This window comes from Lolium rigidum, chromosome 5, assembly GCF_022539505.1.
Source record: "Lolium rigidum isolate FL_2022 chromosome 5, APGP_CSIRO_Lrig_0.1, whole genome shotgun sequence".
Lineage (NCBI taxonomy): Eukaryota > Viridiplantae > Streptophyta > Magnoliopsida > Poales > Poaceae > Lolium > Lolium rigidum.
This window is the reverse complement of record NC_061512.1, coordinates 70,031,766-70,047,109: the sequence shown is the minus strand read 5'-3', so window position 1 is coordinate 70,047,109 and position 15,344 is coordinate 70,031,766. Positions and strand designations below refer to the sequence as shown.

The 15,344-nt window shown below is 50.4% G+C and overlaps 1 protein-coding gene across 1 annotated transcript; it reads right to left on the bottom strand.

Annotated features, from left to right (window-relative positions):
• Positions 1-12,905: 12,905 nt before the first annotated feature.
• LOC124656082 (pollen-specific leucine-rich repeat extensin-like protein 1) lies at positions 12,906-15,026 on the bottom strand. The gene has a single exon (XM_047194890.1). It carries the CDS (start codon positions 15,024-15,026, stop codon positions 12,906-12,908), a length of 2,121 nt encoding a protein of 706 aa, XP_047050846.1.
• Between the last annotated feature and the right edge of the window lie 318 nt (positions 15,027-15,344).

The following is a 15,344-nucleotide window of genomic DNA, read 5'->3' as shown; positions in this document are numbered from 1 at the left end:
TAAACGAGATCTTTTGTCTGCCTTGCTTCGATAGGAATAGGATGCATTGCGGGAAAATCCGTCACAAAGCTGTCTCTCCCAAGATGTCACAACACTCTCTTATGTACCAAGGGGGTGAGTACTTCCTCAAATTGTTCCTATCACTCCTGCCAATCGAGGTTAATCTAGTAACTTAGACATAGGACTCGTGCGTATGGATGCCAATCATGCAAATGGGCGCTTGAATTGGGGGAATGTGCGGGGTGCCCAACACCAATCTTGCCTGTTTCCTGTACACTAGCGTTTGGGTCACATGCAACGTGATTGATATATGCACTTTGAGTTGCGACTTGGGGCATGCCTGATCACTTCAGCGTGGCCTCAACCGGCAAGGATGCCACGACTGAGGTGGAGGGTTTGAGATAGCCCAAATTCTTTAGAGCGCAGCTGCGGAGAGGGGATATTCCGCAACTAGTTGCGCCCGCACCCCATTTTTGTTGTGACACTTCCAAGTTTCCAAAAAATGCAAACTAAAATTCTAGACATACATTGTGTTGTGTCTTGTGCATCTGTGAAGTTCCATCCAAAAATATGTCAAAATGTGGCCTACACAAAAAGAACAAATGATCTGTAAATAGTACGTGAAACTATTTACGTACGTCTTCTTTTTTTTACACAGGTCACAACTTGGAAGTGTTGCAAATGAGAGTTTCCCGCAGCTGCGCCCGTTCGTTCTTTCGAGCGCACCCGCTACGCGGCGAGCGAACACACTCCTCTCGTCCAATCTCCTCTCTCCATGTCTCTCCGTTCTTCTCAACTAATCCCCCATAGCAGACCCGCCGCCGACTGCTTTCCCAGGCGCATCCCAACGCGGTCGGTCCTGCCTACTCCACCGCGCCTTCCCCTCCAGGCCCTCCACTCGCTGCCCCTGTAGGGCTGTAGGCCAGCTCTCCCCTCCTGGCCTCCCGAACTCAAGACCGCAAGGAAGATATGCCTAGGGAGAAGACGCCGCCGAAGCATGCCGAGGCACTGGAGGTGGTGGAGATGAGGGAGAGGCGGCGTGGCTGCTGCCGGAGCTTTGTGGAGCTGGTGTGGCGCATCGAGACGAGAACTCCCGCCGGAGGTGGATGATGTGGTCCGACGGAGCGGGCGTGGGGAGCCGGCTAACGGAGGATGATGTTAGCAATAATCTTGCTCTAATCATATGGTTAGTGTTTATTTGGCAAGTCCTATGCATATGTGTATGCATTGCATGGAAACGCCAAGTTAGTAATTGAAGTGTCAGAGTAGTACTTTGTCTACGTGAGTCGTAGTGTTAATCGAGCCAGGCTAGGAGTCGTATTAGCAGCTAGATGAGTTGTAGTCAAGTTAGTCTAGTTAGATGGCAGGTGTTGCCGTGTCCGTGTCCAAGTAGAGTTTCTGTAGGACTAGGTTTAGTGCGTTGAGTCGGTTGGCCGTGTATTTATACATGAGGCTACGTGAGTTTGTAATTGTGAGATTGAGAAAACAGAAAATCAATAAAGAGAAGTTTAGAGGGTGCGACATGCACCCTTGGCGATAAATTTTGTGTCGCGTGTGTTCATCTAGTTTGATGTGATTGACCCGTGGGCAAATCCCAACAATTGGTATCAGAGCGAGGTCGAAGATTTGAAGCTACGCTTGCCCCGGGGAGGCGACCCTACCTACGCCTCGGGGCGGGCGACCGTTTCTCGGCGGAGCGGCCGGGTGGAGACGGCGAGCAAGTTGTCGTCAGCGAGGCAGCGGGCGATCGTCGCTTGGTTGAGCGACAAGGAGGTGACGACAGGGTGTCGTCGTTGGCGAGGCAAGGTGGTGGATGATCGTTGATGGGAGAGGTGGTGCCGAGGTGTGGTACCGGGAGTCTCGTCAAGATCGTCGAGCGCGAGTTTTCGTCAAGGTCGTCTTCGGAGGAGTCCGATGAGTCAAAGAGTCAAGTGTGTGCACGTCTACACGTGCGGTCATCGTCGAGTCTGTGAGTCGTCGTTGTGTCCAAGTGCTTGTCTCTGTGAGGATCCGTTGCAGTTGAAGCGTGTCATGTCGAAGTGATGTTCGGTGCGGGGTGTCACCGAGGGCTGATGCGTGCGCGGAGAAGTGTGTCTTAACGCAGAGTGCTCAAGCGTGTAGTGGGACGATGACCAGTGAAGGGGAGTCTCTTTAATGAGGACCTGTCTCTACACGAGGCGGTGTGTGTTCCGTCGGCGTGTATTGCGCTAGGGGTGGCCAAAGGTGTCCACCTGTCAGCGTGACTGGGAGTCTAGATCATACGTTGAGTTTAAGTCGTTGAGCCACGAATTTACAACGAGTCAAGATCAGAGGAGCACGGAAGACCAAGAGTCAAGATTAGGGAGAGATTGTTAGCAATAATCTTGCTCTAATCATATGGTTAGTGTTTATTTGGCAAGTCCTATGCATATGTGTATGCATTGCATGGAAACGCCAAGTTAGTAATTGAAGTGTCAGAGTAGTACTTTGTCTACGTGAGTCGTAGTGTTAATCGAGTCAGGCTAGGAGTCGTATTAGCAGCTAGATGAGTTGTAGTTAAGTTAGTCTAGTTAGATGGCAGGTGTTGCCGTGTCCGTGTCCAAGTAGAGTTTCTGTAGGACTAGGTTTAGTGCGTTGAGTCGGTTGGCCGTGTATTTATACATGAGGCTACGTGAGTTTGTAATTGTGAGATTGAGAAAACAGAAAATCAATAAAGAGAAGTTTAGAGGGTGCGACACGCACCCTTGGCGATAAATTTTGTGTCGCGTGTGTTCATCTAGTTTGATGTGATTGACCCGTGGGCAAATCCCAATAGATGAGTAGGGCGCCATGTACGTGGGGCAGCGAGTAGAGGGCCGGCGGCGGCGGAGAACGCGGGGCGGGCAAGCCGGTGAGCGGAAGCGGCCGGTAAGTCTCGTTCGTTAGCAGGTTTTCTGCTGGGGAGACAGAGAAAAGGAGGAGCTGATGGGCTTCTTTTTGGTCTGGGGCTGAGTTGATGGGCTACTGTGATAGAAAAGTTAATGTCGTATGGCCCTGTTGTCTATCGGTGAAGTAGAGTTGCTTACCGTCGCGATGATGCTGCCTGCCGCTGTAAACATGTTGCCTATTGCAGTAAAAAAAAATTGCCACCAAGATGCAAAGTTAATTTTGTTGTTGTGAAGTTGAACATTATTGTTACCACCGAGATGTTAAGTTGATTTTACGACCCTGCGATAAAGTTGCCTACCGTGGTACAAAAATCGCCTAGTCAGAGCGCCACGTTCGCCACTAACATCATGCACGCACACCACTCTGGCCACCAACACACGACTCGCGCTAACACACTAGCTACATGCAGCTAACAAACTGACTAGATAACTGACCGATTCACTCGGTCTCACTCAACGGATTAGCTCCAGACTATTGTTCGCATGCCGCTTCTCACGACACAACAGTATCACGCCGCACCTGCATCGCACAGAGCAAGGCATCTCGCTGAACGCACTCAGGTGGAGCACACCTGATCGACAACTACATGCAAACGAGAAACTAATGCAGAATATGATCAAGATTAAACCTAACAATCACTTCCCTAATCTTGATCCACTTGTGATGCAGCTTCAAAGAAGGGTTGGCTCATCCTCGACGAAGCCGAGAAGCGCCTTCTCTTCACTGTCCTTTTTCTTCTCTGGACACTCCCAGACGAAGTGCCCAAGTTCTTGGCAATTGAAGCATCGCAACTTCTTCTTGTCCCTGCCATTGTTCTTCTTCTTGTTCTTCATGCGCTCCATTCATTGCTCTTCGGTGAGGAGCAGATGAGTGCCACCATGCTGCCCACCTTCCTCCTCGTCCAAATCGAGCTCCTCCTCCACAGCCAAGAAGCGACCTGTCAGCTCCTCAACCGTCAGTTTCTTGAGGTCGAGAAGCTGTTGAATGGAGTACGCGAGCTGCTTGAACCGGTTCGGCACGCAACGAAGGAACTTCAACACGGCCTTGTGCTCCCCGATGCCATCTCTGAGGACCTCCAGCTCGTGCATGATGCCCGTGAGCCGCATCGCGAACTGCTCCACCTTCTCGCCGTCCTTGAACCGGAGGTTCTCGAACTTGGAGCGGCGAGTCTGTGCCCTTGCTTCGCGGACGCGCTCGGACCCCAACCTCAAAGTTTTGAGGGCGTCCCAAGCCTCCTTGGCAGTGTCCTTCACGGCCAGCGAGCACAACATCTCCGGCGGCACAGCGTCGAGGATGGTTCCCAAAGCCTCACGGTCGTCGTGGTAGTCGCCGACGTTGTGCTCGACCACCTCCCACCTGGCCTTGTCCCTGCAGCTTCACTCGCATGACGAGCGCCCAGTCGGAGTAGTTCGTGCGGGTGAGCATGAGAGGCGGCACCGCCACCACGGAGCTCTGCCGGATGATGCGCTCGACGACGGGGACCTCGCCACTGCTACCGCTGCCGCCGTCGGTGAGCTGCGCCCTTGGTGGAGTGCGCAGGTCCTTCTCTTCCGCCATCTTCTTCTCCAGCTCCGTCGCCTTGGCCTTCTCACCGGCAGCATCGTCTGCCATCACCACAGGAACCAAGAGCAAAGGGCTCTGACACCAAATGTAAGAGATGACAGCTGACTCGCTCAGCTGGCTCTCCCTCTCTGCTAATTCACTTAGCTCTCACGGGAACAAAAGATACACAGATTTTGGCCTCGCGCTGCCTCACACAGCCAATCTTTTCCTTGTCTCTGTTTCTCTTCTCTTGTCAAAAGCAAACATGCTTACATGGCCTTAAGTACTCACGCACACACAGTCAGAGCGCCACGTTCGCCACTAACATCATGCACGCACACCACTCTGGCGACCAACACACGACTCGCGCTAACACACTAGCTACATGTAGCTAACAAACTGACTATGACTAGATAACTGACCGATTCACTCGGTCTGACTCAACGGATTAGCTCCAGACTATTGTGCGCATGCCGTTTCTCACGACACAACAGCAATCTCTACAGCTAAGTTGCCTACCATCGCGATGAAATTGCTTACCGCTATAGTTAAGTTGCTTATCGGCTCGATGAAGTTGCCTACAGTGAATTTTCTTACACCGCAATAATGTTGCCTATCGCTGTAAAATGGTTGCCTGCCGCTATAGTTAAGTTGCTTATAGGCTCGATGAAGTTGCCTACTGTTACAGTGAAGTTGCTTACACCGCGATAATGTTGCCTATCGCTATAAAAAGATTGCCTACCGCAGTAGTGAATTTTTCTAGCGCTGCAATAAAGTTTCTACCAAGATTCTAAGTTGATTTTAGTTGTTGTGAAGTTAGATACTATTGTTGCCACCAAGATTTTAAGTTACTTTTACTACTGCCACGATGAAGTTGCCTACCATGACATAATAGTTGCATACCGCTACAGTTAAGTTGCTTACCACAGTGATGAAGTTGCCTACCGCCGCTATAGTGAATTGCCTATCGCATCGATGGACTTAATTGCCTACCACTAACGTGTAGGTGTCTACCGTCGCAATGAAGTTTCGTACCGCCGAAATAAAGTTGTCTACCGTTGTAGTAAATTTGACTACTGTTGCAATAAAGTTGCAACAAAAATGCTAAGTTTCTTATTGTTGTTATGAAGTGACTATTCTTGTTGCATAAGTTACCTATGCTATTGTGAAGTTGCATATCTGTCTGCACTATCGTTAAGTTATGCTTACGTGAAGTTACCTATAGCTCTAATGAAGTTGCACAATGTTGATCTGTAGTTCCGAGTACATTCGTTTTTATGTTAGATGGTTTTTAATTGGTTGAGAAGTTGCGCACCCATGTTAGAAAATTGCTTACTACTGCACTAAAGTTGTCTATTGTTGTTTTTGAAGGTATTCTATCACTGTTTTTCTGAAATTTTCTACCATTGTTCTGATTGGCAAGCCTAGATGTCAAGTTGCCTAGCTGTTATTGGGAAGTATTCGATATGGAAAAGTTGCCTATCGCTGGTGTGCAGTTGCTTATCGTTGTTGCGAAGTTGCTTACCACTGCAGTGAAGTTACTATCATTGTTGCTCAAGTTGAGCTTTCAAAATTTTGCCAAAACGTTTCTATGCATTTTCCTACTTCATTTCTGAAACAGGCTTACGAGAAAATCCCTCCCTGGCTGTCAGGTTGCAGGTGGACACGGACGTCCGTGAGTCCACGTCCGTCTAAATAGCCCAAACGACGTCGCGGACGGGCCGTAACATCTTCACGGACTGACGGACATTGGCCGCGCAGCCTGCTAGGGCCGTGTATCCTGCTAGGAAAAAAACGTCCGCAGCTCGTACAAAGGAACAGACTGCAGTAGATTGGGGACGCCGCCACGCCCTCCGCCCCGCTCGTCGCCGCCACCCTCCGCCCCGCTCGTGACCTTCCTCTGCCCCGCTCGTGACATTCCTCCGCCCCGCTCGTCGCCGACCAGTGCCTCCCTTCTACGCCTGCGCTATCCCGGCTCTCTTTTCGACGCGGCTTACGGACAAAGATGGGCGTGGCGGTGAAGGAGGAGAAGAATCCGGCGGAGGTGGGGAAGAATCGAGCAGAGAATGGGGAGGCGGTGGTGGTGTGGAAAATTGAGGAGAAGGAGGAAAAAATCGAACGGGAGAGGTCTGCTTCCGTCTCTGGTTCGTAACTGGTTCGGCATGTCCGTATTGTCCAGCGGACTCAGCGAGCAGCTGAATGTGCTTACGCGGATTCCACGGACAAATAAATTAGCCTACCCGGCTCATACGGTACACGTTACGGACTCCACGGACGTGTCCACTTGCATCCCTCCCTGGCTGGCCAGGCCGACCCAAGGCCAAAACTGGCCAAGCCGAGGCCCAGATGGCTCATGTTCCTAGTCCATCTAACCCCTTATCTTTTCATTGTCAAAAAAAAAAAAAACCTTATCCTTCCTGCTCCTCTCTTCCCTAGGCGCACCTTGTTCTCAGACCCCCGATGCGCCGCCTCCGCCTCAGGTCTACCACGTCCGCCTCCAGCAGTTGCCCCTCTGGCCAGGCAGAGCCTCCACCGCGCGCCTTCTCTTCCTGCTCCCGCCGCTCCACCCTCGAGCATGATCCGGTCTTTCACGACCTGCTGCAGCCGCAGCGATTCCGGCCGACGTGTGCGTGCTAGAGCGGGCGTCGATGGCGAGTGCGCGTGCTTGAGGGGACACCGGTGCTAGAGGGGCGTCAGAGGCAAGCGAGCGTGCTAGAGGGGTCACCGACGGCGAGGCTACGTTGTAGTTCCGGCCGGCGATGAATGCATGTTGCTGTGCTTGCCGGCATCGAGCACTCATGCTAGACGGGGTGCCAGCGGGTAGCGCGCGTGCTACAGGGGATGTCGGCGGCGAGCGGACGTTGTGGTGCCTGCCGCCCGGCCGGTGGCTAGTGTGTGCGCATTTCATTTATCATGTCATGTGCCGTTTCTCTTCAGCAGGAGGGTGTGCCAGGGACTACCAGCGAGTGTGCGCTCGTTAGACGGGTCCTTGAGATAGACCTAACGACAACCATGCATATCCGTGGTCGCCGCCTAGCGACGGGCTTTTTATTTGAGTTACATTTCGTTGCCTTTGAAGGACGACAAGGAGTTGTAGGCTAGGGCGCGTTTGGTATCATGGGTGCCCCTTGGCTCGTATCGGCCCAACAAATTTTGGTCGGTTTGGTTGTCTGGACTCACTCGTGTTGGTGCACGAACCGGATAGTAAAGCACCCATGGACCAGGTCCTGGAGGAACGCTCGAATCGCCGTTTATAGGGATGCAGGAAAATCTCGTACGCAGCTGATGCAAAAGGGAATTTTTTGATGTACATGAAAAATATGTGTGTCGATGATATGAATCAATTCCGATAATCGGTTTCGAGTTTCGTCAGTCGTAAATCGTTAATTTCATGTATGAAATTTTAAGCGAATTTTGTCAAATTTATCGCACACGCTTAACCGTTTGAAATTTCCTTTGAGGAGTAGATTCATCTCACCATTCCGCATGACTTTCATGTTGACAGTTTTTTGTTCCGGTGTACATACACAGATAGATAAATGGCTTGCTAGTATAATATAATATAATGTGTACCTATATGTGAATATAGTTTGGAGTACTCTTACTCAACTTCTCGCTTGCCATCTTCATGGACGGCGACGTGGTGATGATAGGTGAGAAGTGAGAGGTGATAATCCATGGTGGTGGTGGCATGATGATGTTCATCTTCGTGGTCGGTGATGTGGTGATGCTTTTGACCGGCATGACCGGCAGTGTCATGGTGATATTCAGCTTAGTTGTCGGCGATATGGTGATGCTTGTGATGGGCGTGAACGGCGGTGTCATGGTGGTGTTCGTCTTCGTGTTCGGTGACGTGGTGATGTCTGTGACCGGCGTGACCGGTGATGTCATGGTGGTGTTCGGCAACATCGTCGACGCCATGGTAATGCTTTTGACGGGCGTGAACGGCTGCGTCGTTATGGTGTTCGTCTTCGTATTCGGCGACGTGGTGATGCCTTTGACAGGCGTTACCGGTGGTGTCATGGTGGTGATGGTTATGATATGTGTTAGGCAGTAATCCATGGCGGTAACCGTGTAGGTGTAGATATTTTTTTTTGAGAATCAGTACCACATATATTCATAGTAACAAATAGTACATGATAGAGATACATGAACTGACTCCAACAATTACAAAATAAAGTCTAAAAGATAGTAACAAATCTTCAAGATCTTCAAATTCTTTCTTCTTCCAGAACACAAACACAAACCTGTACTCTTCTGAAAGCAGCCAAATATAGATAACGAACCATAGACCTGTAAATACCAATGAAAGTTCTCCCATAATTTTTTGAGTCGCAATGCCAAGGCTGCATGCACGCACGCACCCATTAAAGCTGTCATTCAACATAGGCAAGAGTACCAACACACGTATGTCAGGGAATAAGAACCGACTAGCTTTGTCGTCGTTGAAGGAGAGCCGAGAGTACGAATCACCATTGTCGAGGAAGTAGAAGCCTGGACAAAAACTGCAAGGATAATCCTCCCCGCAACAACAACGAGAAAAGATCCAAAATCGCTTCTGAAGGCCAATACCTAGAGGATTGTAATCTTTCAACACCACTATTGATGTCGGGATGGAGATCTCGTCGTCAAACGAAAGCCCAAAGATCACTTATTGCAGACGATGCCATCTCCATTGAGGGGAAACCAGCAAGAAGACGACTACCACAAACCAAACATAATCAACTGAAAACACTACTTCTATTGAAAACTCCACGTATAGATCGGGTTCCCCACTCCTCCCGATGCTAGCGAAACCGACCGGAAGAGGGGGAACCGATCTATGGAGGAGGCTGAAATAGAGGCGGCTAGGGTTTGGGAGAGGCGGCGGCTGTCTTTTCCGGTGCGTTACCTGCTAAGATGATGGGTGGGTTATGTTGTGTTACCGTGTAGGTGTAGCTAGTGGCGGCAACATCCTTGTTGTGCTACATTGAAAGCTTCGGCCTATCATATTCAACCCAGTCTTGCGTGTAGGTAGCGTAAACCGCCTTGGCCACCGTCGGCGAGTGACATGGTGGTCTTTTCTCGCACCGGCGTGGTGCCAGGCTTCATGATAGCGGCGTGAGGCATTGTGATAGATGAGGAGGTGAGAGATAAGGTCACTATGTGGATAAGTGATGAGGCTAAAACTAGGCTCGTATGAAAACAAACAGGCTGAGCCTTATGTTTCTTCTAGGCCAAACAATAGACCAAATCTGATCTGTGGCTCGCGATGCTGAATGTGATCTCATCTAGGGGTGTAAACGGATCGGATCGGATTTCACTCTTACCATATCTTTTACCACATATTTTTGTCTGATTCGGACCGGAGCGGATATTGACCGGTTTCAGATTCGAATGCGGATATACCGGACTGCGGATTCCAATCGGAAACAGGGCAGATTCGGACAAGAAACAAAAATAGTCGGATATATGCCCTCATTAGTAGATAGATATCGTTCTTGCAAAACTTGAGAGGGATTTAAACTTTTAATCTTGTGTAGTTAAGAAAAAAGAGACACAATTTATAATAAAATTTAAGCATTGATAGAATTTAGAGCTAAACATGCTCATCAAATGAATTATGTAACTCAATAACTACTAAGTTTATGAGATTGGCTTTGGCTTTTGACTCAAAATCGGATTATCTAGTTTTAAACCTTCGAATTATTCTAATTAAATTTCGGATAATCCATATCCGCATGCTATTTGCTATACCATATCCTATACTTTATCCGGAGCAACACTTCAGCATCGGATATCCTTATCCGCCGGATTCTTGAAAATCGGATATGGACACCTCAAGACGGATTTGGAGCCCGTTTTGGTGCGGAAATTATTCTATCCATTTACACCCCTAATCTCATCTCACAACGCAGTCATACAAGAAATCGGTCCTAGAAGAAGGCCACTGATTGTTCGTGGAGTCAGTCAAATTCTTCGTGGAGAAACTGTGAAAATCGCCAGCAGTGACCACTTCATCTCCTCCATTTACAACAACGCTCTGGTACTCTTCTCGGTTGCCGCCGCGAGACGGTGTAGGTATGAAATGCTATAATATATGCATGCTAAATATTTTTTGCAGTATTTGAAATACTGCGTTCCACACAGTATATGCAGTAGATAGAAAACTATTAGCATACCAAACACACCACTAATTGGCTACATATTTTTGCAGTATTTGAAATACTGCGTTCCACATGGTATATGCAGTAGATAGAAAACTAATAATAGCTAGCATACAAAGCACACCACGTGTTATATGCTAAATATGTTTGCAGTATTTGAAATAATGCTTTCCAAATCGGCTCAGGACATCGTTATTTTTAGTCATTTGCCCAAACACACCACTAAAATATATTTTTGCCCAGTACCATTATACTTTTATGGTACATTTGCCAAAACATGCCATGTAGCCCAATACGGAAAGTTTAGCATTTTGCTAAATTTAGTGGCACATTTGCTAAAACAAACTATACATCTCCTGTGTCCGGTTTAGAACATTTTGTTTTCTCTAATTAAATTTTCTGCGTCAATAGAGGTTGTACGTATCAATACAAGCCGCCGTCCCTAGCAGCTGGTAGGAACTTGGTCAAGCGTGACTAGGCGAGGGAGCCGGTTTCTGCGGGCGCGAACGCTCGGTGCACGTTCGAAAAAAGAACCAAATCTGTCCAACGGGCCAGGCCGGCCTGGCACAGCCCATGCGATCTGGCCAAAGTTTTTTTAAATATATTAGTTAAGGCCAATCTTTAATACAGAGATCATGAATGTCTACTAGACCCGAGCGAAACCATATGTTTGTCATAGCTTCAACTCGATCTTTGTTAGCAAGAACATGACTCACCAAGTTCTGTTCTCGCTTAATATGCTCGACCTTGAACTCTGAGACACCTTGAAGAAGGTGCTTTATTTCTCTAAGGATGAACATTGAGGCTGAACAATCATCCATCTCACTCTTAATCATGGCCACTGTCTTCAGGCAATCCATTTCTACCGCAAATGGCAGGGCATTCCGTTGCCGGACCGGAGCAAGGCCCTCCATACATGCATCTAGTTCCGTCTCTAAAGGGGGTGAATAAGAATTCAGAGCCTGGCATCCCGAGAAAATAATTTCACCTTATTCATCACGGAGAATCACACCTACTCCACATGTCCTTGATTCAGCATCGAATGACCCATCAACATTAAGCTTTACCCAGCCCGTGTGCGACCGAGCCCAGGGTTGTCGAGGCATTTCTTATACTATTCTCCCTTTCTTCTTTCTCCAGCAATGTGTGACCTAATCCATAGGTGTCTTGCCCTTATTGCATATACACGAAGCTTCCAAGTAGCAAAGCTAAGCTAGCTCCTTTGCCTCTCTCACCGAGTATTGATGGGGACAAGACCTTGATATGATCTAGCTTCTACATCGACTGAATCGATCAGGTCGTGAATCACCTCCTAAAGCACTTAACGCTTGCTAATAGCCAAAAGCTCATATAGATTGGTTGATTTACGTATAAACTAGCATGAATGGGCGCGGTGGCACGCCGCGACTGTGTAAAACCATGGTGCTAATAATTTTAAATTTGAATTTGTTGCAGTTGCTGAGATGAGTTGTTTTGTTCTTTTAAACTAAAAATTATGACTATCACCAAATAAATAAGGAAGTGCCCGGATAGGAGGCAACATATGGTCATCAGTATTTTGGGCCACTGCTAAGACAGATCTTTTGTTAACTAAAATCTAAATGAAGGTTGTATGCATCTTTTTTATGCATAGTTCCGGAATCTCAGCCAAAATCAATCTATTGGGCTACTGGCAACAATGTGACTGCACATTTTTCTTCCAAATTTGCTTTATTTAAAATGAGCAACATTCTAATGAATAAGAAAATACTGATGAAATAAAACAAAAAATAATTAAAACGTTTACAAGTACAAATGCAAAGGTTTATAATGCACTTTCATGGGTAGTGCAATGTTTTCTTTTCATTTTCCAAAACAACAAAAATTTCATGAACCTCCATGCAAAATCCGGTGGTCTATGTACGTGGATTATGTTTTAGAAAAATAGAAGAATACAGTCGTCTGAACGTTAGCAGAGTCAAACAAAAAGAAGTACACCACTAGAAGAATATTCATGAACCTTTTGTCAACAGAAATTCTGTAGATCACACATGGTTAATATACATTCGTGACAATTGGTGGCCACATTAATGATTTCCCTCCGTTTTCTCCTTCTACACCCAGCTCTTCATTCTTCTTTCTCTGACCCAGTTCAGGTACATGTGCAATTGTGCACAGCATTTACACTTATAGTACATGGACTGATGTCGATGGACATGCATATTCATGGAGCTTCCACATATGTATAGGTCATAAAAACGAGTCAAGCACCGTAGTGCGCTGCGATGGCTCCTCGTCGTCCCCATGGTATTTCGCCAGCTTCTATCGCGATTAGTATCCTTGGAATTGAGGCGGCGGCGGTGACGCGTAGTTCTGCGCTGTGATCGGCGGCAATATGAAGTCTTGTGGGGCTGGTGGAGGCAGTGATGGAGGCCGTGGCGGAGGCGAATGAACAACTGGTGGTGGTGGGGAGAATACTGGGGGAGGTGGTGACCTCACTGGAGCTGGGGGTGGTGGGGATGGTACTGGAGGGGGAGGAGAGATGACTGGTGCCGGTGGGGGAGGGGACTTTACAGGTGGTGGTGGAGAGCTTACTGGTGCCGGTGGTGGTGGCGATTTCACCGGTGGAGGTGGAGAACTCACTGGCGCTGGTGGTGGAGGGGATTTCACTGGGGGAGGCGGAGAGCTTACTGGTGCCGGTGGGGGAGGGGATTTTACTGGTGGAGGCGGCGAGGTCACTGGAGCCGGTGGTGGCGGGGACTTCACTGGTGGAGGTGGAGGGCTCAAGGGTACTGGTGGTGGCGGGGATTTCACAGGTGGAGGTGGGGAGCTGACAGGTGCCGGTGGTGGCGGAGATTTCACTGGAGGAGGAGGGGGAGAGCTCACTGGAGCCGGTGGTGGAGGGGATTTAACTGGTGGTGGTGGCGATTTGACGGGCGGCGGAGGAGAGCTCACCGGCGCAGGTGGTGGTGAGGATTTGAGTGGTGGCGGAGGCGAGCTCACCGGTGCCGGTGGTGGAGGAGATTTCACGGGCGGGGGCGGCGAGCTCACTGGAAGTGGTGGAGGTGGCGGAGGTAGATCTGGGCCGACAATTGGTCCAAGCTCGGGGGCGGAAGCGGGAGACAGCGAAGGCGGTGGGATTTCTGGCTTTTGCGGTGGGGGCGGCGGCAACTGCGGCCCAATCAACGGTGTTTCTGGTTTTGTGGGCACCGGCGTTGGCTTTAATGGCTTTGGCACCGGCGTGGGAGTGACTGGCGTTGGCTTTGACGGGCGCGCCGAGCAGACATTGGTGCGGCAGTCGACGGGCCGGGCGAGCACGGGGCCGCACTCGAGCGCCGTCTTCTGCCCTGGCCGACCGGCGAGGCAGTTGCCCAGGTCGTCCAGCGCCACCTCCCCCTCGACGGTCGGCACACACGCCGGAGCCTCCTCTTTGAAGTAGTTGTTCGCGAAGCTGAACTTGGCGAGCGCCGGCAGCTTGCAGACGGGCTCCGCAAGGGCGCCGGCGAGCAGGTTCCTCGACACGTCGAGCTGCTCCAGTCTTGTCATGATGGTGAGCTCGTCGGGCAGCGTACCCACGAGGGCGTTGCCGCTGACGTCCACCACCGTGGTGTTGACGAGCTCGCCGAGCTCCGGCGGGATGCAGCCGTCGAGGCGGTTGTTGAGGAGCATGAGCTCGTCGAGCGTGTCCGCCATGCGGCCGACGCTGCGGGGGATGCAGCCGACGAACTGGTTGTTGGCGAGCACCACGAGGGACGCCGTCGAGTTGCCGATGTTGTCCGGGATGAAGCCGACGAAGCGGTTGTTGTTGACGACGATGGCGTCGAAGCTCTTGTCGAACAGCCCCGGCGGGAGCTCGCCCTCGAAGTTGTTGAACCGGATATCCACGTACTTGAGCACGGGGATCTTGAGCACCACCGCGGGGAAGCCGCCGACGAAGCGGTTGTTGCTGACGTCGAACTCGTGGAGGATTGTGAGGCGGGAGAAGCTCTCCGGGATTATCCCGCAGAAGCGGTTGGAGTTGATGTGGAACACCGCGATGTCCGTTAGCATGCCGAGCTCGGTCGGGAGGTACCCGGCGATGTCGCCGCCGTTGAGGTCCACCGAGGCGACAACGTTGACATTTGGGTCGTCCAGGGCGGTCGAGCAAGTGACACCAAAGTAGCTACACACGTCGGGGCCGACCCACCCGCCGGTGAAGTTCTTGGGGTCGGAGTATATGGCTTTGCGCCACGCCTGGAACGCGACATAGGCACGGCGGAGGCGCTCGTTGGCGAAGGTGACGTCGACGTGGATGTCGAACGCGAAGTCCTCCGGGAGGTTGCCGTCGCCTTCCTCGAGGCTGAGGAGTTGGCGCTGCGCTATGTAGGATGCCTCCGTGTCCGACAGAGCAGAGACTGTCGCCGCCGCCAGCACGGCGACGACGAGCACGGCGAGGCTCAGGCGGGCCTCCATGGAGGGGAGAAGAACGGAAGGGGCAGTGCGGGCCACCCCCTGCGATGGAGCCGCCTATATGGAGGGGAGGGAGAGGAGTAGCATGGAGAGGGAGAGATATAGATACCGGCGGCGAGGGAGCGTAGCGCATGATTTGCGGTGGCGCGTGTGTCCCGGAGTTGGGGGCGTTGCAGTCTGGTGGCTGGAGGCTTTTGTTTTGGCGGGAAATAAGGAGGGGCGGCCGTTGCATAGATGGTCCCCACGTTCCAGCAGAGGTTGACATGCAGTGCTACCTGCATGCGTGCTAAATTTGGGGCTTATTTTGGGTTTTCATTTTGT